We start from the raw sequence: 24,379 nt of genomic DNA on the forward strand, positions 1-24,379 counted from the left end.
GCGGTGTGTTGTGAGTTTTTAAGGAAGCTAGTGACGGTTCCATTTCGTTTCTTTGCATGTCCTTGTATTATAGACAGGCAAGACGGTAACCACTCCAGAGCATTAAGATGGAACTAGACTCTGGTTGAGTATTGAGGAAACTTTCCCAGGCCCTCTCAGGTGCAGGCAGACAGACAGACAGACGCAGATATGTCCGTATATACAAACTTTACACAAAATAAATAAGGAGTTGTGATCAGCTTGGCTGGCCATCACCCTGGATCCTCCCCACCCTTGTCAGAAATGATTCCAGGAACCTTTCAGGCCCCAGGCATTTTAGAACCCACTGCCTCCCAGGAGTCTCCCCGGAGTCCACCTCAGTCGCAACAGCTCCTGGGCAATGAGAAAGAACCCAAGCCCCTTTAACCCTGAGCCTCAGTCCTGAGGTCTCTGGAATAGGCTCAGGGTCAAGTGCCCACATCTCAGGTTGCCAGGAGAGCACACCTGGAGCTAAGTGAATTGCCAACTGAGCCCCCTGCCAGGGCAGAATCACAGTGGTAGCCCCTCCTGTCCACAGGACCCTGATCCAGTCTCAGAGCAGGCTCTGAAGTCCTCCAGAGCCCCTTCAGGGCCGGGCCCCCTGCTCCATTTGTTGGTGCTGGCTCCGCACCGCGAACCTGTTGACGTGCACAGGTATGGGCACGACAATCTTGGGGTTTCTTACGGGCTCTCCAGAACGGCTGCTGACATTGCCAGCTTTGATGCGCTTCCACTTGGCCCTCCGATTCTGAAACCAGATCTTGACCTGCACCTCACTGAGCTTGAGGGCGTGGGCGATCTGGGACCGCTCTGTTAGGCTCAGGTATTTCTTGCAGTGAAACTCCTTCTCCAACTCCAAAAGCTGCTCACTGGTAAACGCCGTGCGGCGCCTTCGGCTCTTGCCCCCGGGAGCTGTGACGCCTGCTGCCGCCGGGGCTGCCTCCTCAGCTCCAGTCCCCAGGCTCCCCTTTAGCTTCGGTTTAGGGGCCAGGAGAACCCCCGGGCCCCCAGCAGAACTGTCCAGGAAACCGTCGTCCTCACTGTCACCGCCTGAACCCTCTTCCTCCTGTTCGCTGCCTGCTGGGTCTCTTGCTGGTGCCTCCAGCTTCTCCTCATCTGAGCTGTACACCTTCCCCTCTGTGGGGGGCGAAAACCAATGGATGGGGGGGGGGGAGAAGGCACGTGGAACCATGACCAGGCATGGCCAGAATGACAGCAGGCAGAGGTACAGATGTGGAGGGGTGAGATGGGGAGGGAGGGTGAGGGGTGGAGAAGAGGTTCAGGAAGACAAAGAAATGGGAAGAAAGGTATTAACCAGCACAGATTTCACTACAGCCAAGTGGAGCAGGCAGCAAGTGTCTGTCAAAGGAACCCCATTCCTAGGACTGTATCCCCTCAACATTCCCACACCCCACCTCATTCTGCCTACCCACTACTTTCCCAGTTTTCTCCAAACCCAGATCACGCAGCCTCAGGCCCGAGTAAAGCAGTATGGGACCTGGTTTAGGATCCGTTCAGTTACTGTGGCAGGAGTGAGCGATATAGGAGAATATACTTTCGCAGGACACGGGGGAAAGGGGGGCTGTTGGCCTCCATTATTCTAGGAACCCTAACCGACCCGGTGGGAAGAGCTGTGTGTTGACCTCTCTCCCCTCTTTCTCTCTTCTTTAGATCTAGAATCTAGAATCTCATTTCCAGATGGGAACTTCAGGGTCATCTGATTCCCCATCCTTACCCTTATCTCCAAAATCTGGGTCCAAGAAGTGTTATCCAATGACCTAGGAGTCAGAAGTTTTCCCTACTGCACCCCCTTCCCAATTCTCCTTAACCAGACCCCCAGGCCTCCATGGGGAACCCTCCCAGCCACATGCCACCTTATCAGTGACCAGATTTTTCTTTGAACTGCTTAGTCCCCGTAGGCTCCTCTCAGTCCTTTTCTTTATTTAAAAATGATGTGATTGCTTCCCCGCCTTCCCTCTTTCCCGTTAAGGTTGCTGAGCAGCACCAACATCTGCTTTCCGCCTAAGTTCAGAATCCTGAGGACCCTGAGCTTGATGTCAGCTGGGAACATGCAGTGAATATGGGAAGAAATAGGAATGCAACAAGGGAAAATATAGATGGTGAAAAAGGAATTTTGACTCATTTAGTAGATTACTACTGATTATTTGTAATCACAGCCATATAAACATTTTAACCCATACATAATTCTGAAATTTAATTAAACCATTGGTTTTATTCTTTCTATCCCCTGACATGTTTATTCTTCTTATACTGCAAATAATGCATTATAAATGTTTTCAGTGTTTGAGTTTTACAAAATCCCTTGTTTTCTGCCCAAAAGACCAATAAGTAGTAAAACAAACAAACAAACAAACAATATAAAAAGAAAACCAACCAATAGGAAAGAGGAGAACATGAATAATCTGTAAACTAATAAGTTAGCTCCTTACCCAAAGAGTTCCATGTGTAAAGGTGGGGGCACTTCACAAACGTGGGAGCGCATGTATCTACACCCACCACCTGTCACAGGTACACTCATAAGCACACTGCGAGGTTGAGAATACAACCCAAAGCCATCTAACTCCAGGGAACGGCGAAATGCTGTGTAAGAAAAAGGGGTTTGCACGTGTACACACGGTTAGAAACCCTCCCGGGACTTGGAGCGTACCCGCCGCTCTTCTCTAGCCCTCTCCATCGTCTTCACGCCAGCAAGAACCTCTGAGGGCCTCCAGGAGCAGCCTGGCAACTTCCTATCCCCTTCCCCATCCCAGAATTGTCCCTTATCCCTTCACTGATGCAATCTACACCTGTTCCTTTTCCATAAGAACCACCTTGATACCCTTAGAGGCCAGAATCCTTGACCCACATCTAGATCACCACTTCCACCTCAATCAGCTTCTTCACACCTCCAGGGTATTTTTATCTCCCGGGCCAGCACCTTTTCTCCCTGTAGTGCTTTGGGTGGTGGTGGTGAATCCTCACCTGAGGATACTTTTTCCATTGATTTTTAGAGAGAGGGGAGGGGAGGGAGGGAGAGGGATACAGAAACATCTATGTGAGAGAGACACATCAACTGGTTGCCTACTACACACGCCCCAACTGGGGCCAGTGATCAAACCTGCAACTCGGGTACATGCCCTTGAATGGGAATCAAACCCAAGACCCTTAGGTGCGAGGCAGATGCTCCAACCACTGAGGAACACCAGCCAGGGCAATAGTATTTCATTATCTAACTTTCTCAAAACCTGTGTGGCACACCCCCGGTTAGGCTCGCCTAGGCTTCCTATGCGACTCTTCATTGCTTTTCACCAGCAAGCGGCCTCCATTCCCTCCCTCACAGCCGGCCACACTTCAGAACACCCAGCTCTGTTGTATTACAAGGTGCTCCACCAACATGCACCTCTCATCACCCCATGCTTTCTCCCTTATCTCATCCCTAGCCAAATCCATTTTATTTTCTGCAAGATTCACATCCTTGGTTTCCTTCATTTCACTAAGGGCTTCCTCATACTATTTCCATTTTCCACTTCCATGTCCCAAACTGAACTTGTGACCTTCCTTCCAAGCTAGTTCTTCCCCATCTGCACCCACGTCTCTGCCATCTTGGTTAATGGTAAATCCATCCTCCCTGTTGTTCAAACCTTTACTCGCTCTCACAACCCAGGCCCAATCTACTAGCAAGTCCTGGTATTGTTGCTGCCTTTAAAATACATCCAGACCACCCTGGCCGGTTTGGCTCAGCAGTTAGCGCATCGGCCCACGGATCAATGAGTCACGGGTTCGATTCTGGTCAAGGGCATGTACCTTGGTTGCAGTTTGTCTCCAGCCCAGTCAGGGTCGTGTCAGAGGCAACCAGTCAATGTGTCCCTCTCACATCAATGTTTCTTTCTCTCTCCCTCTCCCTCCCTCCCACTCTATCTGAAGATAAATAGAAAAATGTCACCCTGGCCGGTTTGGCTCAGCGGTTAGAGCGTCAGCCTGAGGTCCACAGAGACCCAGGTCTGGTTCCCGCTAAGGGCATGTACCTTGGTTGCAGTTTGTCTCCGGCCCTGGTTGGGTCGTGTGGGCAGCGGCCACTCGATGTGTCCCTTTCACATCGATGTTTCTCTCTCTCTCTCCCTCTCTCTCCTTCCCGCTCTATCTGAATAAGAAATGGAAAAATGTCCTCGGGTGAGGATAAAAAAAAAAGTAAATAAATAAAAAGAAAAATGTCCTCGGGTGAGGATTAAAAATAATAATAATAAATACAATTTATTAAGGGGGTGAAAGTGGGGAGGAGGGGGTCAATGGGGGAAAAGGGGGACATCTGTAATACTTTCAACAATAAAAAAACAAAGTGAAAAAAATAAAATGCAGATAACAGCCACTATAAATAAATACAATAAAATACACCCAGATCCTACCTCTTCTCGCCACCTCCTCCGTCTCCAACTAGTCCAGGTCACCATCATGTCTGCCCTGGTTCGCTGACACTTTCTCCAAACTGGTCTCTCTGCTCGGCCTTCTCCCTCCCCCAGGGTCTGCTCCCTGGAATACTATACACACTTATCACCTAGAGTTTTGCACTGGCTCATTTCCTATCTCCTTAGATTTTTACTTTATCACCTTTTTATTTATTTTTATTTTTTTTTTTATCCTCACCCGAGGACATTTTTCCATTTTTTGTTCAGGTAGAGTGGGAGGGAGAGAGAGGAACAGAGAGAGAGAGAAACATCGATGTGAAGGGACACATCGAGTGGCTGCCACCCGCACGACCGACCAGGGCCGGGGACAAACTGCAACCGAGGTACGTGCCCTTAGCGGGAACCGAACCCGGGTCTCTCAGGACCGCAGGCCGACGCTCTAACCGCTGAGCCAAACCGGCCAGGGCTCTTTATCACCTTTTTAAAACGAAAACTCCCAGTACCCCCTAATACTGCTTTTATTTGTGGCTATAGTAAAACCACCAACTTTATTCACTTATTTTGTTGGTTCTCTCTTCTTATTAGTATATAAACTCCATAAAGGTAGAAAGTCTTAGTATATTTTTTCACTGCTGTATCTTTAGCGTCTAAAAATTACCTGCAGAAAAGGCACTCAATAAATACTTATTGACTAAAAAAAGAACTATTCCCAAGGTCTCATTCTCTCCCTGTTCTTCCTTTCCCAAGCCTCTCTTAAGACATTCCCCACAACACAACCACCCCATCCCAGCTCCAGTGTCTGCAAGACATCCTCTCCATGAATGGTGTCCTACCCACTACTCAGCCTGCCCTCAGATCTCACAGTAGCTGGAGAGGAACCCATCTGGAGTAGGAATTTATAGAATTGTATGCTAAAAGAAATGAAGGATATTCTCCAACATCATTACTAAATCCTCTAACTTCTAATTTTTAAAACATGGTTTGCAGTAAATAATAACCAAAAAAAAAAGCAACAAAAGCTTGTAAAAACTCTGCCCAATATTACAATGTTTTAAACAGCTTCTAAAAAGGCAGAAACTGGGTTTCAGGGCTTGAAAGATGAAATCATTTAGCACAGCTCCGAGTACTCAAGGGGTGTCCAATAAATCTAAATTGATGATGACTGAGATGAGGCTCCCAGGTTCCTTGATCTGGCAGGGCCCTCCTGAGATCACATCATCCATCCCTCTGTCTTCAGACAGATTCCATAAAATCAAGGCCCCATAAGCGGGCCACCCTCAGTGCTGCTTTTAAAGCCAGACAAGAAGCATAGGTTCACAACCTCTCTTGGTTACTTGATCCCAGTGGGATGCTGAGCGGCAGGGGTAAGAGTTGCTCTCTGAGCCTTTATAATCATGACATTGAGGGCTCTGATAAGCAACTCTTACAAGGAGGTGGGGGTGGGGCAAAGAAGAAAGCAACCAAGAGGGGAAAATACAACTGAATGAGAGTCCGGGACAGTAAGACTGAGGAGTGGAAGAAGACACGCAGGCAGAAGAGGAGTGGGCAAGAGAGAAGTGGGGTAGACACAGGGGCAGAAAAATTAAATAAGTCAGAGAAACTGAAGGGGCTAAAAGTTTAGAGAAGGAAGAGAGATAATGGAGAGATAAAATAGCAATAAGCTTTTTATTCATTTTGTTTGTTAATCCTCACCCAAGGATTCTTTTCCATTGATTTTTAGCTGAAGTGGAGTGGGGGGGCAAGAAACATCAATGTGAGAGAGACACATCATCGATTGGTTGCAACCGGGCTGGGGATTAAACCTGCAACCCAGGTACAAGCTCTTGACTGGGAATCAAACCTGCGACCCTTCGGTTCACAGGCTGACACTCTAACTGCTGAGCCAAACTGACAAGGGCACAAAAAGCTTTAAAAAAGAAAAAGAAAAACATAACCCTATACGCCCCTGGTGTGATTCAGTGGTTGAGCCTCGATCCATGAACCAAGAGGTTGCTGGTCTGATTCTGGTCAGGGCACATGCCCAAATTGTGGGCCAAATCCCCAGTGTGGGGTATGCAGGAGGGGGCCAGTCGATGTTCTCTCTCATCAACGTTTCCATCTCTCTCTCCCTCTCCTTTCCTCTCTCTCTAAACATTAAAGAAACAACAACAAAACACAACCCGACCCTACCTTTTTTATCCAAACATTGTTGCATTTGGAGCAGCGGTTCTCAACCTGTGGGTCGCGACCCCTTTGGGGGTTGAACGACCCTTTCACAGGGGTCACCTAAGACCATCGGAAAACACATATTTCCCAGGGTCTTAGGAACCGAGACACGGCTCCTCTGTCCATCTCCAGGTAGGTCCGCCCACATGCAGATACACCCACACACAACATACATGTGGGAATGTATTAAAGGGTCAGGCATTAGGAAGGTTGAGAACCACTGATTTGGAGCAAAACAAACATTTTGGCTCTGCCATTTACTCTTTGCTCCACCAACAGTGGAGCATTAGAATGTAACACGTAAGTGACAGAAATATATTCAGAACTGAAGGAGCAATACAGTAGCCCAGTCCTTTACAATAAGGCAATCCTGAAACAGCTTATTATTTTCTCATGAGTTAGCTAAGAAATAAATGCAAACCATTTCCTTTTATCCAATTTATAATGAATTTTTTTTTTTTTTTTAATCCTCAACCGAGGACATTTTTCCATTTTTTGTTCAGATAGAGTGGGAGGGAGGGAGAGGAAGAGAGAGAGAGAGAAACATCGATGTGAAAGGGACACATCGAGTGGCTGCCACCCACACGACCAACCAGGACCGGGGACAAACTGCAACCGAGGTACGTGCCCTTAGCGGGAACCGAACCCGGGTCTCTCTGTACCGCAGGCCGACGCTCCAATCGCTGAGCCAAACCGGCCAGGGCTATAATGAATATTAATGGTAAATATAATCAAATCAAATAAAACAAAAATTACACATAGAAAAATGTGTTGACTTAAAATTAACAGAAGCAAATCTTTTGATAAAATTTTCATTGGCAAAATTTGATTTAGAATAACTGGACTTGTTAGATAGCATGTCCATAAAGTAAATTTCTAACTGCAGATGCTATAACTGGTCGATATAAACAAACAAAAAAACTTGATCAACAAAATAAGACATCTTTGAAATTTTACATGGGAAATAATGATTCTAATGAAAATAATTTCAGCAAAAGGAAAACTTTAAATGGGAAATGATTTGACTGTGCTAGGTAGGTAAGCAAAACAGAAAGAAAGGCTCTGTCCTTTGTGTATGAAAATGTTCTTGCTGGTAATAGAAGAGTATATTGCATTTTCAACTTATTCCCTATGGGTAAGTCGAGAGTCTGTGAATAAAGCTTGGCGTCTGTCCAGGGGGAATAATGTGGGGCAGATTGGTTATTAGGATACATCCAGAGTTCATGTGAATTCTGGTGGATGCTATTATCCTAAAACCCAGAAATGACCAGAGTTGAACTACAATTAGTCCCAGAGTCCGTGCCAGGGCATGAATCCCCCTCCAGAGAGCAGCGCTCGGGCTGCAGAGATGCACTTGCATGGGGCCTTCCTTCCAAAAGTAAGGGATGCAGCTCGAGACAGAGAAGCCCCGTCTTGATAATGAGTCTGGTCAGACTGGAGAAGAAATCAAGAGCCAAAGAACCCATGGAAGGTATTTTCCAGTAGAAATGATCAATACCACCAGGCTTATACCATCTAGAGAAGGGTATCCTACAGCTGTGGGCACCAAGGATGGTAGCCTGGGTTGTGGCACAGAAAACCACCCAAGGAGTGGAGAATCATTTTAGATCCCAGCTGCAGGAACTCACAGGGCCCCTGTGCCATCCTTCATCCACCCTGCTGTTCTAGTTATATAAAATTAAGAGTCTTTCTTATCCACCGACCAGAAGTCTCTCCCCCATTCACTCAATTCTGACTTCTCTTCCCTCTACTTCAAAGATGACTGTGCTAGGTAGGTAAGCAAAACACACTTCCCAACTACTTCCCAAACACTCTCAGGGCACTGAGTCTCCTGATACTACTGATCAGGTCAACTACTCAGCTTTCTGAATACAGAACCAATGGGGGGAAGTTGTCAAAAGGTGAAAAGAAACCCAGGTCATCCCTCAAAAAGGGTATGTTTGCCAGTACTCTCATTTCTGAATCCTCACCTCATCATCATGCCCAGCACAGAATTATTGCTCTGTTCTTTTTAAAGACAGTATTTTCTCCTATTGTTTATAGCAACGAAATCACTTTCAATTTGTTTCTCACTCACTCCGTCTATTTCAGGCACCCATTATGCCATTGCTCCTTCCTATAATTTAGGTACAGTCAGGAGAATTCATTCTCATTCACTCTTTCTTCTCTTTTTTCTTCTCTTCTCTCTCCTCCAATGACTCTTCAGCGTTCTTGACTCCATATTGACGTGAGAATGTTCTCTACATCTGGGCCATTCAGAGCCCCTCCCACTTTCATGGCAAGTTCAGGGCAATTTCCCCCACTTCAAGCTCCGAGCTCCTCTCGTGGCATACTAATGTTGTCACTGCCAAGAGCACCTTAGCTTTCCAAAACACTTTCACATGTATTATTTTATCTTCAAGCAACTCACTGAAGTGGAGTAGAACCTATTATTAGTAGTAATGGGAGGTTAATAACCTTATTTTCAGGTGAAAACACTGAGTTTCAGAAAGAATAAATGATTTTCCTAAGTCACATAGCTGGGGACAGAGCCATGTCTAAACCTTGGTCTCCTAAATCTCTAGTCAATCCTTTACAGTGAAATATCTTCTTTCCTCTCCAACTTGAAGTAAAAGTCCTCTCTTCAGATGCCTCGTCAGATAAATAACCTTCCTATCAAATCCAGTTTTAGTTTTGCCCTGGCCGATTTCGCTCAGCGGTTGGAGCATCAGCCTGCGGTCCAGAGAGACCCGGGTTCGGTTCCTGCTAAGGACACGTACCTCGGTTGCAGTTTGTTCCCGGCCCTGGTTGGGTTGTGCGGGAGGCAGCCACTCGATGTGTCCCTTCACGTCGATGTTTCTCTCTCTCTTTCTCTTCCTCTCTTTCCCTCCCACTCTATCTGAACAAAAAATGGAAAAATGTCCTCAGGTGAGGATAAAACAAACAAACAAACAAAAAACAAATCCAGTTTTAGTTTAGAGCTCAACCCTTTCACTTATCACTGCAGAGCCTAATTATAATTATTATTTTTTAAATCCTCACCTGAGGACATTTTTTTTGGGGCGGGGGAGGGTATGTGCCCCTAGCGGGAACCGAAACCCGGGACTCTCTGGTCTGCAGGCTAACGCTCCAACCGCTGAGCCAAACTGGCCAGGATGAGGACATTTTTTTCATTGATTTTCAGATAGAAAGGGAGGGAGGGAGGGGGAGAGAGGAGGAGAGCAGAAGGGATGAGGTGGGGGAGGGGGAAGGGGAGAGAGAGAGTAAAAGAGAGAGAGAGAGAGAGAGAGAAACATCAATTGGTTGCCTCCCGAACCAGGGCTGGGGATTGAACCTGCAACCCAGGTATGTGCCCTTGACCAGAATTGAACCCGTAACCCTCCAGTTCACAGCTGGTGCTCTAACCACTGAGCAGCCGGCCAGGGCTAGCCTAATTAACAACATCTTCCCGTAATATGCTCAGAGATGATTAAAATTTTCACAGGAGAGGCTTCACTCACTACATTTCATCTTTGTCCTTTCACAGGATATTTTCTCATTTCCCGAAACAAAATTCCCATCAGATCTTTCTCATACTTTTTCTGTCATTATTGGTTTGAGGTTGAATTCTTACCAGTCAACATTCTTTTTATTTAGGAATGTGTTTTTCATTTAATAAACAATACTACCACTATGTATTGACTGGTTGACAAAAAGCGTTGTCACCAGAGGCTCCCAGGAACCTAACCCTCTATTTCCCCTAGAAATAATGGTTCACCTGGCATAAAAAACAAAATTAAAAAATAAAAAGAAATACCGCCAAACTCTGAAAACAGCTTTGTTTTAATATCAATTTTCTCTAGGTTCTAGTTTGCCACTATCTCGCTCATCCCTCAAGTATAGCTCTTTCTTGTACAGGAATCAGCCTCACTGCGGAATAAAAATGTTCTCTCTTCATCTCTCCCTCCCTTCCTCATTACAGACTCTTCGGGCCTCACTCTGGGTGTCTCTCTGTGACTCCGAGGGCTCTATCTGGCCAGGGAGAAGGCTTTCCTCCCTAATATTGAAAGGGGTTAAAGGTAGGTTCCTTTCTTTCTTTCTGGTTGAGATGGATATGTTTGGGGTTTGTTTTTATCAGCCCAGCGTCCGTTCCCCCTTTTGTTCACTCACAGCACCCCTTCCTTTGGCACTGCGTCTCATCTATTACCCAGTACAGTGGGACTGTCAATCACATTCCTCCACCCTAGTGACCATGTAGGCATGGAAGCTGGATCTGACCAATCCTAACATCCCACATCCCTGGAGACCTGACTCAAGCTAGTTAATCAACCATCCTCGGATTTGGTATGTGCTAGAACCCACTGGGGTCCCCACCTAGGATAATAAAATTCAGACCAGTTTATGCTTGTGCACATTCCTCCTTCTGCCACTCTAAGGAGAATGAGGTGAAGACAGAGAGGCGGCAAGTTGAAAACAAGAAGACAAGACCTACTAACACTGTTTGTATTCCTGTACTTCGCAGTCACATGAATCAATAACTGTTCGTTTTAGCTTAAATTAGAGTTGAGCTGCTGTCACCAGCACCTCAAAGAGTTCTGACTATATACAATGCTGTAACTAGAAGTGACAACAATCGCATGACTCCAGGGAAAGTAATCATCTCCTTCTCGCTCCCACTACTCTTCCATCCAAAATAATTTTACCACATTACCTGAAATTATTTGTAATAATACTACCTAAAATTCCACCAATTTGAAATTCATTTGGACTTTTAAAAATCTCCTTAATCCATCTGAGTATGAATTATTTAATTAATGGCTTTGCTCCTAACATCAAGTTGAGATCAGACATGTGATGGAATAGGAACTGTAACGAAGAAAAAAGGAGAGGTGTTCTTTTGTTTTGTTTCATTCTGTTTCCATGGAGAGAAAGAACAGGCACCAGGGGGACACAGCAGAAGGGCTTTGGGCAGCCTCGGGATCTACAGAAGATGCTAACATGTGAGCCAGGGAAACCAAAAGAAGGGAGAAAAAGACCAAGTGATTCCACTTCTGGAAATATAGCCAAAGAAACCCAAAACACTAATTTGAAAGAACATATGTTCATTGCAGCGTTATTTACAATAGCCAAGATCTGGAAACAACCCAAGTGCCCATCAGTAGATAAGTGGATAAAAAAGCTGTGGTACATTTACACAATGGAGTACTCTTCAGCCGGGGAATCTTACCCTTTGCAACAACATGGATAGACCTGGAGAGCATTATGCTACGTGAAATCTAATGAACAAAATAAACTAACAAACAAAATAGAAACAGATTTATAGATACAGAGAACAGACTGACAGTTGTCAGAGGGGAGAGGGGCTGGGAGTCTGGGTGAAAAGGTAAAGGCATTAAGAAAAAACGCCAGCCCTAGCCTGTTGCTCAGTGGTTAGAGCATTGGCCTACAGACCAAAGAGATTCGGGTTTGATTCTGGTCAAGGGCATGTAGCTTGGTTGTGGTTTGAACCCTGGCCCTGGTCAGGGTCATGCAAGAGACAACCAATCGATGTGTCTCTCTCACATTGATGTTTCTCTCTTCCTCCCACTCTTATCTGAAAATCAATGGAAAAATATCCTCAGGTGAGGATTAAAAAAAAGAAAGAAAGAAAAAAACACAATAAACAACAAAAAAAAACCCTCACAGACACAGACAACAGTATAGTGATTACCAGACAGAAGGGGTGGGGGTGGGGAGTTGAAGGAGGTAGAAGAGGATAAAGGGGGTATGAATGGTGATAAAGAGAGACATGAGTTGGGGTGGTAACACAATACAATATACAGGTGATGTATTATAAAATTGTATACCTGAAACCTATATAACATTAACCAATGTCACCCCAATAAATTCAAAATAAAAAATTGTTTTAAAAGAAGGGAGAAAAAGCCAGACACAAAATCTACTCCTGTTAGATTCATACAATGTTCTCTCTTGGCATTCCTCATGTGAATAGTTCTCAGAACACAGTACTATATCTATCATCACTCCCAGAAATATTTGTCCTTATCAGTACAGAGTTTGTCACCTCTCCTACACAATTCCTAGGAAAGATGTCTTTCCAAACTTAATCCCCAGGCAAGTTCCCCATCCATTTCTAGAACAAGGACAATACTGATCATTTTTGCACACCTATTACGTTAGAATGCTGGAAAATATCTTCTCATTTAGACCTTAATTCTGTGAGATAAGTATTATCGCCTTGATTTTTTTTTTAATCCCCATCCGAGGACATTTTTTTTTGCATTATCTTCAGATGAAGCATGAGGGAGAGAGGGAGGAAGAGAGAGAGAGAAAGATCGAAGTGAGAGAGACACATCAATTGGTTGCCACCCTCAGAACCCCAACCCGGGGCCGGGGACAAACTGTAACTGAGGTACGTGCCCTTGGCAGGAACCAAACCAGGGACTCTCTGGTGTGCGGGCCGACGCTCTAACCGCTGAGCCAAACCGACCAGGGCTATCGCCCTAATTTTACTGGTGAGGAAACAGAGATGGCAGAGGTTAGTTTTTTGCTTTAGGTCACAAAGAAAGGGTGGCACCAAGATGTGCATCCAAAGCCCATGCTCCTTCCTCTGCACCACATCACATCTCTTCAACACTGGGCGAAGAGACTGAATTCTAATGTCACCCTATCATAAATATTGTATCAGTTGGATACATAATATAGAAGGCCAGGAACCGATTCCACAATACAATTTCTTTTTTTTCTTACTCCCTAATGGGCACTGCTTTCTTGCCTACCAGAAAGTCGGTCACAATTTATCTCCAATCTTTTTGGCCTGGATAAGATCGACTTCCACTTTCATCACGTTTTTCTCTCTCTCTCATTTACTTTTTTTTTTTTTTTTTATCCTCACCCGAGGACATTTTTCCATTTTCTGTTCAGGTAGAGTGGGAGGGAGAGAGAGAGAGAGAGAGAAACATCGATGTGAAAGGGACACATCGAGTGGCTGCCACCCGCACAACCGACCAGGGCCGGGGACAAACTGCAACCGAGGTACATGCCCTTAGCGGGAACCGAACCTGGGTCTCTCAGGACCACAGGCCGACGCTCTAACCGCTCAGCTAAACTGGCCAGGGCTCTCTCATTTACTTTTGTGCTGACATGTTCATAACTCCATAATTGATGATTGAAAAAGTCACCGTGTGCCCTCTAGCTGAACCTGTTTTGTAAAGACCTCCTGAACCAAGAAATTGTTGGGAGCCAGCTATGTGTCTGCCAGAGTCCACAGAGCCTGGAGATCTTGAGTCAGAGACTCAACTTCCCCCACAATCTCAAGGAATTAGGCTTGCGTTGTGTTTGTGCAGCTCGGGGCTAAGTGTGACCCAATGTACCTTGAAATACCTGGGTCTGCCTGGGTGTTCCTGTTATCCGCAAGGCAAACTAATTCTATACAGCATTGTTGTAGCCCTGGGCATTATGTCAAGAAGATCCTATTTTTTTATATCATTAAACTATTGCTGTAAGGTATAAAAGGCATGTAATAAAACATATCGAGGCTGATCTCCAAAGACTCTGTCACAGGGATGTTCGGAACCAGACGCCAGCTGGCTAATAAATGGCTCTTATTTGGACTTCAATTCTCTAGTGGTCTTTCTTTGACTCTGTTACACCACAACACTTTGAGGGCTGTATACATAGCTACAGCTCAGGTAACACCTCCCTGATCTCAGATGACAAAGCATTTTCTTTTTCTTTTTTTTCCATTTTATTTATTTATTTATTTATTTGTTTGTTTTTGTTACAGATGTTTCTCCTTTTTTACCCCTTTGACACCCTTCTCCCCATCCCCCCCACCCCATCCCTGGCTTTGTTGTTCATGTCCATTGGTCATGCATTCATGCATACAAGTTCTGTGGTTTATTTCTTCCCTCCCCCCCACCCCCTTGTCAGTCTGTACCCTACTTCCACGTCTCTGGGTCTATCCTGTTCCTCAGACTGTTATGTTCATTATATTCCACATATAAGTGAGATCATGTGGTATTTGTCTTTTTCTGCTTGGCTTGTTTAGCTTAGGATAATACTTTCCAGGGCCCTCCATGTCGTCTCAAAGGATAAGAGATCTTTCTTTCTTACAGCTGCATAGTACTCCATTGTGTATATGTACCACAGCTTTTTTCTCCATTCGTCTACTGATGGACACTTGGGCTGTTTCCAGATCTTAGTGCTGCTATGAACATGGGGGTACATATATTCTTTCTGATTGGTGTTTCAGGTTTCTTAGGGTATATTCCTAGAAGTGGGATCACTGGGTCAAATGGAAGTTCAATTTTTAATTTTTTGAGGTAACACCATATTGTTTTCCACTGTGGCTGCACCAGTCTGCATTCCCACCAGCAGTGCACTAGAGTTCCCTTTTCTCCACACCCTCGCCAACACTTGTTGTTTGATGATTTGTTGATGGCGGCCATTCTGACAGGTGTGAGGTGATACCTCATTGTTGTTTTAATGACAAAGCATTTTCTATCCTAAAGCCCAACCCTCATTTCACCTCAAGATGTAAATATCCCAGCCTGCTCTTTCTCACCAATTACAACAACTCAGCACTGAAAAGGAAAGAATTTCCCCCAATCCCTTTGCTCAGGATGACTTAAAAAAAAAAAAAAAAAAAAAAAAAAAGATTTTATTGATTTCAGAGACAGGAAGGGAGAAAGAGAGACACACACACATTGATGACAGAAAAACATGGAAGATAAGATAAGATAAGATAAGATAACTCATTAATAAAGGTATCCTTATAGATAAAAACAGAATTGCAGAGCTGGAAGTGACCTTACAGATCACCTTATTCAAACCCTAATTTTACTGATGAGAAAGCTAAGACACAGAGAGGTGTGATTTGGTCAAGATCACTCACTTACATACTTCTCATATCTACCTATAATTTACAGAACAGTTACCATCCAGTTTAGCACACAGTGCTTCTTACCCACACTCTCAGGATAATTCCATCCTCCTCTTGCCCTCCCTCTGTCTGCATCACTTCTCTCCCCATTGCTCCCAACACAGATCCGTCTTCTCCATTCTATTATAACATTTCCCAGGACTCACAGTCAAGAAGTCCATCTCCTATTATCTCCATCTCAAAAGTATTATCCTGTTTTTCCCCATCTTCATTTTTCACCCAGTACTTTTCCCTCATAACCCTGGTCTCTCCTGCTAATACAGATTTCTCATTTCATCCCTTGGAAAGTATTCCTTTCTCTTCCATGAGGAGAAGGGAACTATATGCAGTACAGTGCTGTCTCTTCCTACTACAACTTATTTCAGCCTGTATAGGTCACTCTTCTGTCACAAATTCAAGCATCTCTTCTCCCTGTCACTCTTCCTCCCAATTAGCACATCGACATCGCTTTCACATTATTCAAAGCTGGTATTTCCAGTAAAACACATCAACCTCTTCTTCGTTACTCCTAGTCCAGACCTCTTTGGTCCCCATCGTGACCACGGCAGCTGCGCACCACCACCTGCACACAGAGCTCTGTCCTTGCAACTGGTGCAGATTCTTCTCTCCAGCCTCAGCATGAGGCATCTCCCCATCTTCTCTAGATAAAAGTTCTCTCCCACAAACTCTCCTTCTCATCATCCCTGTGTAAGGGTCTCTCTTTTCCGTACATCTTCACCATCACGTCTCACATTTCTATTTCCTAATTCCCAATCAGTTTCACCACAAAGATCCTTCTTTCCCCATTACTTCCAAGGCAGAATACTTCCCTATAGCTTCCCCTTGTGACATCACTCTCAATGCAAAGCAATACTCATATTATGTTCTTCCTTCTTTCCAATTAAATATTTGCTCTGGCCAGGCGGCTCAGTTGGTTGAAGCATCAGTCTATATACCAACAGGTTGCAGGTTCAATCCCTGGTTGGGTGCGTACAGGAGACAATTATTAATGTTCTCTCTCACATCAATGTCTCTCTCTCCCCCTTCCTCTCTCTAAAAAAAAAATCAATAAAAACATATCCTTGGGTGAGGGAAAAAAAAAAATATATATATATATATATAAATAAAATATATATATATAAATAATATATATATATATAAAATCCCTCTCTCATTGTTCCACTTACTGCCTCTCTCCCATTAATCCTAGTATAGACTATTTTTGCCTCTGACTCTAAGATCACCCTCCTAATTCTTTACATTATGCATCTCCATATTTACATATACCACTGCAGAACTCTCTCCTCTCTTCCATCCCTCCCAAGGGTTACCTTCACCATGGTACAAGGCGTCTGAGCATTCCATTCCAATCCTAACAAAACTTTCCTCTTGTCATGTCTGAGATCTCTCTCTCTCAGCCAGTGGTTCTTAACCTGCTTTGTGCCAGTAATTCCTTGGCAGTCTAATAAAGCCTATTAACTCCTCAGAATAATGCTTTTAGGTGTTTAACTTCAAACACAAAGGATTACAGCCCTGCTGGTGTGGCTCAGTGGATTGAGTGTTGTCCCATGAAGAATCACAGTTGGATTCCAGGTCATGGCACGTGCACTGGTTTCAGGCTTGATCGCCAGTAGGGGGCGTACAGGAGGCAGGAAATCAATTGATGTTTCTCACATTGATGTTTCTCTCCTCCTTCCTATCTAAAAAATCAATAAAAACATATTAAAACACAAATGATTACATTAGAAGTCAATTATATAAAAATAGTTATCAAATATTTAAAGTGAATTTGTGGTATAATCATGTTTCTTTATTAATTCATTAAAAGAAAAGATACCTCCAAAGACTGTAAATTTCTGTGAAAATACCTATGATTTCTATTGGTGACAAAAATCTCAGGTACTGTTGAAACTACTACAGTTTCTGGCCTACATTTATAATTAAAGGAAGCACCAAATTTTAGTTAGAAGTTAATAAAAATAAAGATGTAAATTTTCCCCCATTCGTAATTAAAAGAGCCTCTCACAAGAGGTCTGTGAAGTCCATATTAAGAACCCTACTTTAGCCCTGGCCAGTTTGGCTCAGCGGTTAGAGCGTCGGCCTGCAGTCCGGAGAGACCCGGGTTTGGTTCCCGCTAAGGGCACGTACCTCGGTTGCAGTTTGTCCCCGGCCCTGGTTGGTCGTGCGGGTGGCAGCCACTCGAAGTGTCCCTTTCACATCGATGTTTCTCTCTCTCTCTCTCTCTCTCTCTCTCTCTCTCTCTCTCTCTCTCTCTCTCTCTCTCTCTCTCTTCCTTTCTCTCCCTCCCACTCTATCTGTACAAAAAATGGAAAAATGTCCTCAGGTCAGGATGAAAAAAACAAACTAAAAAAAAAAAAAAAGAACCCTACTTTAAACATGGAGGCTTTAAAAAGAAGCTTTTATCCTATGGGATGTTGAAAATCTCCTGAACTAAAACTTTTATGCTACTGATGAGGAAACTGAAGCTTAGAGAAGTTATAAGACTTTAAATCTCATTATGTCTTGAACAGACTAAGCCCATAGTAGACACACAATAAATGTTCCCCGAATTGAACTAAGCAACTTGCCATAGTTGCACAGCTAATTAGTGATCTGAACCCTAAAGTTGAGACCTGAACCCATATGTCACAACTCAAATAAGTATTACTTCAATCACATTACGTTAATGCAATATTTGCCTTTCTATAAATGCCAATGGAGCAATTGCTCTCATTGTATGCTCTTCCTCAAAATTTTTAGGAAAATATACTTTGGGCCTTCATCACTTCCAAGAAAACTCTCCCTCCTGTTTCTAACAGCAGAAGTCTTTGATTCCACATCACATTACCATTTCCTGTTTTTCTCTCATGAGTAAATAGGTCTTGGCAGTCATAATGGATACTGATTCAGAAATTAACTGATGGTCATGTAAAATAGTCTCTAGCTACAATCAGGTGCTTGGTTTACAGCAATCAGCACTCAAATACAATATCATGCTCCTAGAAGTTTCCTGGTCTTCTGGCATGATTTCCATTTTATTGCCAATCTCTATTCAGAAATTAGCGAATCCTTTTCTGCTTAGTTTTTAAAACAATGTTCACTACACTGCCTTCTCTCAGGTTTGTCTCATCACATTCTCTTCTATATTAAAAAAATTTTTTTTAATCCTCACCGAGGACATTTTTCCTTTTTTTTTTGTTCAGATAGAGTGGGAGGGAAAGAGAGGGGGAGAGAGAGAGAGAGAAACATCGACGTGAAAGGGACACATCGAGTGGCTGCCACCCGCACAACCCAACCAGGGCCGGGGACAAACTGCAACCGAGGTACGCGCCCTTAGCGGGAACCGAACCCGGGTCTCTCCGGACCGCAGGCCGACGCTCTAACCGCTGAGCCAAACCGGCCAGGGCGATTCTCTTCTCTATATCATCTCAACTACAAATGTTTTATTTTCCTCACCATACCAAAGTAGCATTATCTTTCCTATCAATCTCTCACTATATTTTTATCATCTATCCAACAATTATATATTGACTATCTACCATCCCTTTCTTAAGTATTTGTTTTCAAGCAATCCAACCCTTTTCTCCCTGAATGAATCATTGCTCTAGACACCCGCAATTTAAAGTTTTCTTCTGCATTTCTTCAGACAGACAGCTCTTTTCTTCATCCCCCCAGTGGAGAGCATCCTCATCTGTCCTCTCCGGGATGTGTATTCGCACCACATCTTCAAGTCAGCTTCGACTCCTCTCAGCCTGAGCTCACAGGCACCTTCACACACAAGATCATCTCTGCCCATCCCATTCAAGGCAGGATTCTTTTTTCTTGCCATTTAGAGCTTACTGCTCTCTTTGCTCTCCATTGTCCCTAACTTCACTATCCACTGCTTCAAAGTTTCCCCTCCCCCACCCCATCACTTTCACATGACTCTGTTCTTACAACTGTCTAGATCTGTTATGTTGAATATGATCACCAAATGAGGCTACTGACCACCAGAAACATGTCTAGTCTGAATTAAGATGTACTGGAAGTGTAAAATACACACTGGACTTCAAAGACTTAGTATGAAAAGAGAAAACATCTCATTAAACATTTTTATATTGATTAATGCCGAAATAATATTTTGAACATACTGGGTTAAATAAAATATTAAAGTTAATTTAACCTATTTCTTTATACTTTCTAATGTGGCTAATAAAACTTTTTAAATTACATAAATGGCTTGCTAGACAGCATTATTTGGCACTTTTCTGTTGATTCATACTTTTAAATCTCCCTACTAATTAAAAATTCTCTCCTCTTATATCACACCTTCCCCAATTATACTCACTGCTCCCCACACTCCAAACCTAGAATTATTTTCAATCTACCATTTTCAATACCTTTTCTACACCATTATTTCTGTACATAGTATTTCTTTGTGCCTACTATCCAATCATCATAAAGTTTCTTCTTCATCACTTCTAGTAGAGTGGTATCTGTCTCAACTTTCAGGAGAAAAAAATTGTCCTTATAATAACCAAGATAAAAACTTCACTCATCACTCTCTAAATTGGCCTATTTTTACTATAATTTCACTTAAAGGGGCTAGTAATTGTAAATCACTTAACTAATGTAAATTAATAATTTCAGACCAGTATCTCTCATTCATACTTGGACAGAAACTCCCCCTCTGTCATTTTAAAGATAGCATTCCTTTCTCCAAACTCTTCTAATGTTGAGGTTTCAATCCCATTATTTAAGCAGAGAACTCTCTTATTTCACGCTAAATACTCAAATACAATTCTCAAAATGGTGTGTTTGTTTTCCTACCATTTTCAGCATGGGCCATGTGTCATCATCACTCTCCCACATTTCTGGAATTGTCTTTTCTTTTCTCAACTATTTTAGGGGGAAAAAAATCAAGACTGGGAAGGTGGGCATGAACGGCATGGTGAGGAGAGTTGGGAGAGTTTGTACTGAGAGTGGTAAAAAGTAGCAGTCATAGATAAGATCTCTTATTCATTATCTTCTTGCAATGTTTCTTCTAAAATCTCTCCGTACTTCTCCTGCCCAAGAAGCCCCACTGTGGACCCTTTATGTGTATCCCTTCCCCATATGAATGATTACCTTCACTCCAGCACCTCTCAAAATTCTTCCTCTGTAAGGTCTCCTCCCAGCATTCTTAGCAAAGAAATTCCTTGTCTTTATTCCAAGAATATGTTTCTTTTTTTTTTGCTTCCAACATTTTCCTCAGATGATCTTTCCTTCATCATTCTCTCTATATATAAATTATAGTTTCCCATCACTCCCACTATTGAAAAACCTTTAAAAAAAATTACTCCTGCCCTGGCCGGTTTGGCTCAGCGGTTGGACTGTTGGCCTGTGGACCAGAGTCCCGGGTTCGGTTCCCGCTAGGGGCACATACCAAAGGAAAAAGAAAAAGAAAAAAAATTACTCCTAGTGTTGAAACTTTTCCCTGTTCCCTAACTGTATTTTTATTTAGCTCCCATCCAGTTCTCTCAAGACAAAACTCTCTGATCCACACACTTCCGATCCAAATATTGCTTCCTTTTCGGTTAGCCCTGCTAAAGATCCCTTGTGCATATCTCTCCCAATAGACGGCCCTCTCCTTTCTCATATTCTCTCTCTGGATACTCTGGGTGGACAGCTCATTTATTGGTCCTTTCCCTTACTCTTCTTTCTTCAATATTTCTCTTCTGTTTTTTTCCTCTGCCTATTCTTTTCTCTCCCCCTCAATGTCTAGTTTTAAAGCCAATATTCTATCTGCTTCAGAAAAGAGCCTCCATTTTACAAATGGTTCAAGTTCAGAACTGAGGGGAACCTGAAAGAGTAGGACAAGCTGCTTTTTCTCCCACGGTTTGGGCATATTCCCCTTCAGTTCCCCTCCACTGGGGTGTCTCCCTTTCTCCTCCCACTCAGCTTCTCACTTCCCCAGTGTGTCCGGTCCTTCCTCCACTCCCCATTGCCTCCAAAGCAGTCCCTCTGATGGCCTGCCTTACTTTCTTCTCTGCCTTAGGACTATCCTATTCCAAACATTCCTCTCATGCTTTCTCCTTCCAATCATCCTGCCATCTGCTTCCACCCTCTCTGGGCCCTTTCATTTCCTCCCACCTTCCAGTTGCTGCTGCATCATTTCCTTTTGATCCTCCTGGTCCAACCAGGTACAAAAAACAACAGCTGAATGCCCAAAGTCAAAATGCCTGGGACTAAAGGGGAAGAGAGAGGAAGACAGGCTCTATAGCTGCCCTTGGGGTCTGCAAGAATGATCAATACTTTGGTCGATTTCAAGAAAGGGCCCAGAACCCTATCATCAGGAATTGCCTTATCCTTGCAAAGGCCAAAAATCTACTGAATCTCCTCCTGGTCTCCACTAGAGTCAGCCCCCGTGTGCCCTGGGGTCACCTCCACCGCTAAGTTGGATGCGGTGAACAGTTAAGCAAAGGCAGATCCGTCCTGATACTAAAGAAGTTGAAGATTCAGGAACCTCAAATTTGCATGTTGCCCTTATTTTTCTTAAATAGAGCCCACCAAACTGAATAAGCTTTGGATGTCAGTACACCTGGATCTGCCCCTGTATGGGGAGAAGCTTTTCTGGCTTCTAGGGGTTATGGATCAACAAACAGGGAAGCCAGACGTGCTCTAAGTAGACTGATTCTAAACAAGGTTCAGTTGAATACGCCCTGCCTCTACTGAGAGGGCACCCTCCTCCTGAAGACCCCGTGCTCCTGCACTAGCTCTGAGCCGAATCTCCTGTTCCAGAACCTTAGCTGGATTCTTGACTTCAGGCCTTTGGGCCACACCCAACCCAGCCCAGCCTCTCTCTTGGCCTCACAGTCAGTCCTGGTCCAGCAGGTGACAGGCCCTCTGGTAGCTAAGGTTTCCTTAGGGCCACTACTCAGCTCTTTACAGATCAGCTCTAAATCTGCCAGTAGAGTGACCTCTACTACCAAGATGAAGACAGGTCACCAACATGGTCCCCACCGCTGTAAGACCCTCCCTTTGCCCCTGCATCCACAGAGCCCAGTAGGGTCAACACAACCTTCTCTGAAGCCAGAACTGCCCTCCCCTTACTTAACTGACAGCTGCCCAATGTACCCTCACTTTGGGGTCTTGCTACTGTCCCCAGAAATCCCACACTTGCCGCTTCTCTATTCCAGCAGCTGAGAAAAAGGAAGGGGTTCTGAAAAGAAGGTGTGGAAGAGCCAAGGCTTGCGGACCAGAATGCTGGGGGGAAGGCTCTAATTTGGAAGTCTTCGGTGAGGCTTCAAGCACTCTGGAGGCAGAGCAGGGCTGCGGTTCTGGGATCTAGAGGTGAGGAGTTTGTAAGGGAACTGGAGGTGGTTCCGCAGAACCCGCCATCTGGGGGTCTGGGATTCCAAGGGCTCCAGGCAAGTGCCGAGATTCGGATTCGAGATTCGGAGCAGGCTGCTGTCTGGGATTTCCAGGTAACGAGCCTCCCGCCCTGCTCCCTGGTCAGCCCCAGCACTTACCCGGCAGACTTGGGAAAGTCTCTAAGAAGTGCGGAGGCGGGGGTGGTGGGGGCTCTGCCACTTTCTCCCGGGCGGGCAGCAGCTCGTCGGCTTCCAGCCCGCCCTCTGGGCGTCGGCTGCCCGGTTCAGGGTTGTTTCGGGCGGCCGTAGTGGCGGCAGCAGCAGCAGCGGCGGCGAGCTCCGGGGGCCCGTAGAAGGCGTCCGGCGGCTCTGCGAAGCTGGGCAGTGCGGTGGTCAGCGCCACCATGGAGGGCACGGCCTGGCCCAGCCCAGCGCAGAAGGTGTTGGTAAGGCGGCCGGCAAAGGAGGCTAGGGGAGCAAGGGGCGGGAGGCCGGCGGGCAGCGGCGCAGGGGCCAGCGCCTGCGGCAGCACGAGGGGCCGGTAGGGCATGAACATGGGGTAGCCGGTATAGAGTAAGTGGCCAGAGCGTGGGGGTGGTGGTCCGATCAAAGAGTCGATGGAGAAGGCAGTGCCCGAGCCCCCACCACTGCCCCCGCCGCTGCCCCCGGGGGCGCTCCCGCCTCCAGCTCTCTGCATCTTGCTGGGAGCTGTTGCCGCCCCGGGGCACTCCCCTGCGGGCACACCGCGCGCCCTGCGGACAGGCAGGGCTGGCTCCCCGGCTCCCGGGCCGAGGTGGCGGCAGGGCTCGGGCTCCGCGCAGTGTGGCTCCGGTGCCGCGCTCCCTCTCTCTCATAAGGAGGGAGGGGGCGGGCAAGCGGGCGGGCTGGGGGTGTCGCCCTCCGGACTCATCCATCTTCCTCAAATTACGCTTCACTTCCTCCCTCCGCCCGCTGCCGAGCCCGCTTGCTCCCTCTGCAGAGCCTGTTCCCAGCGGCCCCGCCAGTGGGCCTGGGACCCCCGCCCGCCCCCCGCGGCCCAACCAACTATTATTAATGGAGATTGATGAGTCCGGACACACTGCTTTGTGAAAGTTTGCGGCCAACGAGAAGCCGGCTGCAGCTGCCGGGCCAGTGCCCCTCCTTCCACCCAGCCCGCCCCCATTTAGCCCACTTGGCCAGGGCATGGACTGGGCACAGGGTGGCAGCAAGGAGGGCGCACCAGAAAGGACAGGCTCAGACCTAAGCGCGCTACCTACCCGCCCCCCCCAACCCAGGCCGCTGCCTTCTGTCCGACCCAAGCCAGTCCCCAGTGTCCCATGTCTGGACCTCGGAGCGAAAGACATGGCAGCCCCCAAAGCAAGCCCAGAGGGGCGGAGGGGACAGGACCTCAGTGCCCCCTTGGGCTGCGAGGCGGGGACGGCAGGGGGCGCACTCTGTCACATCGTCGGGGCTCAGGGTCACTATATCGGGGCCCTTTTCCTTCTCTTTCGCTTCTCTCGCCCCTGGTCTGTCTGGGCATCAGCTTTCCCTTCCTTTGCATC

General features: G+C 45.6%; 1 protein-coding gene across 1 annotated transcript; it reads right to left on the bottom strand.

Moving 5' to 3' along the window:
* Positions 1-604: 604 nt before the first annotated feature.
* GBX1 (gastrulation brain homeobox 1) lies at positions 605-23,535 on the bottom strand. The gene is made up of 3 exons (XM_036246208.1): positions 22,998-23,535; positions 16,941-16,943; positions 605-1,155 (listed from the first exon to the last, which is right to left on the bottom strand). Exons 1-3 carry the CDS (start codon positions 23,533-23,535, stop codon positions 605-607), a joined length of 1,092 nt encoding a protein of 363 aa, XP_036102101.1.
* Between the last annotated feature and the right edge of the window lie 844 nt (positions 23,536-24,379).

The sequence above is a fragment of the Molossus molossus genome, unplaced genomic scaffold (genome assembly GCF_014108415.1).
Source record: "Molossus molossus isolate mMolMol1 unplaced genomic scaffold, mMolMol1.p scaffold_m16_p_7, whole genome shotgun sequence".
Taxonomy (NCBI): Eukaryota; Metazoa; Chordata; class Mammalia; order Chiroptera; family Molossidae; genus Molossus; species Molossus molossus.